Source organism: Mya arenaria, chromosome 14 (genome assembly GCF_026914265.1).
Source record: "Mya arenaria isolate MELC-2E11 chromosome 14, ASM2691426v1".
In the NCBI taxonomy this organism is placed as follows: Eukaryota; Metazoa; Mollusca; class Bivalvia; order Myida; family Myidae; genus Mya; species Mya arenaria.
In genome coordinates, this window is record NC_069135.1 from 40,600,791 (window position 1) to 40,603,357 (window position 2,567).

The following is a 2,567-nucleotide window of genomic DNA, read 5'->3' on the forward strand; positions in this document are numbered from 1 at the left end:
ATGGCGACTGGAACATCGTCTCTTCTTGTTGCTGCGTTCGATTTTGGGACAACATATAGTGGTTATGCGTTTTCCTTCAGAGATAACCCGCGTAAAGTACAAACTAATCACACCTGGTATTCGGGAGGGGCTGGCAAACTAATCTCTCTAAAGACACCGACTAGCGTGCTTCTTAATCCAGACGGAGAGTTTGATTCATTCGGGTTTGAAGCTGAGGACAGCTATGCGAGTAAAGCGGAAGACGGCGAACACGAAGGATGGAGATTGTTCCGGCGTTTTAAGATGGTTCTGCACAATAATCAGGTGTGTATAATAAATAAGTATTTGTAAGAGAAATGTGATAAAAATCTGGGTCTTATCGATATACAAAACATCTGACAATGCAATTAAGATAATAGGCAAGAAGTAATAAATATGGGCTAAAAGAAAATATCCGTCCAACATTACAATTAATTGTGTATCTAAAATACAAAAACCTCTTATAACCAGGTTTTCCTTTGCGTTTACAAGTTTTAAAATCAAGGAAAAGGGTTTGCAGTCTTAGTTCATGGTGTTTTAATTAATATACATGCGACTATTTACAGAACCTTTCGAGAGCTACTACTGTTGAGGACTTAGAAGGCAATACTCATCCTGCAATGCCTATTTTTTCCATGTCGATCAAGTTTCTACAGACACACTTGCTAGAGTCGGTCGCAAAACAGATCGTAGGAATACGAGAAAGGGACATTTCGTACATTATCACTGTACCCGCTATCTGGGATGACAATGCTAAAGAGTTTATGAGGATGGCTGCTGAAAAGGTAAATCCACTTGATCCCAGCGAAAGTGTATCACCTATGGTTTAACAATACTTTTTTCTCCTAATATGCGATAAAAATCATAATATTATAATATAAGTGCCAGTAAACAATAGGAAAATCTTATCACTGTGTAAGTTCGATTTCAGAGCAATACATGTGCTTGGCTTATAGCCTGACAATAAAACCAACCTTTCTTTTGATAACTAGTGTGAACTTTAGTGTTGTAATCGTGTTGATTCATTACGAAGTGAAAATTTAACATATTATTTAAAGGCGGGTCTTGATGGAAATCGACTGAAACTTGCCCTGGAACCGGAAGCTGCCTCGGTTTGGTGTGAAACTGGCGGTGTTGACGCCAAAATTGCTGATCCAGGAACTAAGTTTATGGTTATCGACTTGGGAGGTGAGAAATTGTAGTAATACCAAAAGTTCTGACAGCATATGCAAAAATATGAAAGCATATATTATGTAATTGTTGAATATTTGACGAAAAAGAAAAGAGGTTAGAAAGAACTAAATCTGATTGATACTTTAGGTGGCACTGCAGACATATCCGTCCACGAGAAAAAACTCGACGGAACTCTGAAGGCAATACACAAGGCGAGCGGTGGACCATGGGGTGGCGTATATGTGGACGCTAACTACATCAGATTCCTTGAAAGGGTATTCAGTAGGAGGGCTATAGCTGATCTCAAGAAAAAGGAAATGTCCGACTACTTTGACGTCATCAGAGAGTTTGAAACAAAGAAACGTTGCTTCAGTGAAAAGGTGAAAAGCAAAATTACGTTCAAAATATCGGCGGCAACGAGGACGCTTTCAGAAAAGTATACGGGACAAAAGCTAGAGCAGAGGATAGAATACCTTGGGTTTGGTGATTCAGTTGTGTTGAAGGGTGGAGACAAGTTGCGGGTTGAACCAGATATCGTCCAAGCATGGTTTGACGACCCAATCAACAGACTCGTTGTCCACTTAAACAACATACTCTGCTTACCAACAATGAGGGCTATTCAGACCGTTGTGTTGGTTGGTGGTTTTGGAGAGAGCGCGTACGTACAGGAGAGGCTTAGAGCTGAGATTCCGGTCACGCGATTATTTGTGCCGGGTGAGGCAGGCCTCGTCGTGCTGAAAGGCGCCGTCAGCTTTGGACACAACCCATCGATTATTTCATCCAGAGTGATGAATTACACGTACGGAGTTGCTGCCAATATAATTTATGATGAGAAAATACATAGTAAGGACAAAAGGTTCTTAGCAAACGACGGACATTGGCGTGTACATAACGGAATCGCCGTTTATGCTCGTGTAAATACTGAAGTGCCCGAAGACCAACAAATTACGCAAGAGTTCATCCCTAATAACTATATTGTTCAAATTCCAATCTATCGAACAACACGGGAGAACCCTTTATACGTGACCGAGTCAGGCTGTGATCTTCTCGCTGAGTTGAAAACTTCCCTGCCACGGGGGATTCCTCTCTCTGAGCTTAGATACAAAACTACATTTATGTTCGGTGGGACGGAACTCGTTGTAAAGTTTCGCGTAAAGAAAACTGGACAGGAGGAGATATTGAAGTTGAATTGCTTGAAATAAGACATTTTCAATCAATTAATTCTGAATAATGAAATCTTGAATAAGGCCTTTGAATCACGCCATCTAATTTTATTCCATGTTTGTGTGTTGAGGTTAACAAGTGGACTTAGTCTTGTATTCTTCTTTGAAGAGTTAATAACGGTCTTTACTTGTCCAAATGTATGCTCGACGATT

At 40.4% G+C, this 2,567-nt stretch overlaps 1 protein-coding gene across 1 annotated transcript; it reads left to right on the forward strand.

Moving 5' to 3' along the window:
• On the forward strand, nucleotides 1–2,567 carry LOC128216473 (heat shock 70 kDa protein 12B-like). The gene is made up of 4 exons (XM_052923049.1): nucleotides 1–303; nucleotides 585–803; nucleotides 1,077–1,206; nucleotides 1,339–2,567. The coding sequence occupies exons 1-4, from the start codon at nucleotides 1–3 to the stop codon at nucleotides 2,391–2,393; spliced, it is 1,707 nt and encodes a 568-aa protein (XP_052779009.1). The 3' UTR covers nucleotides 2,394–2,567.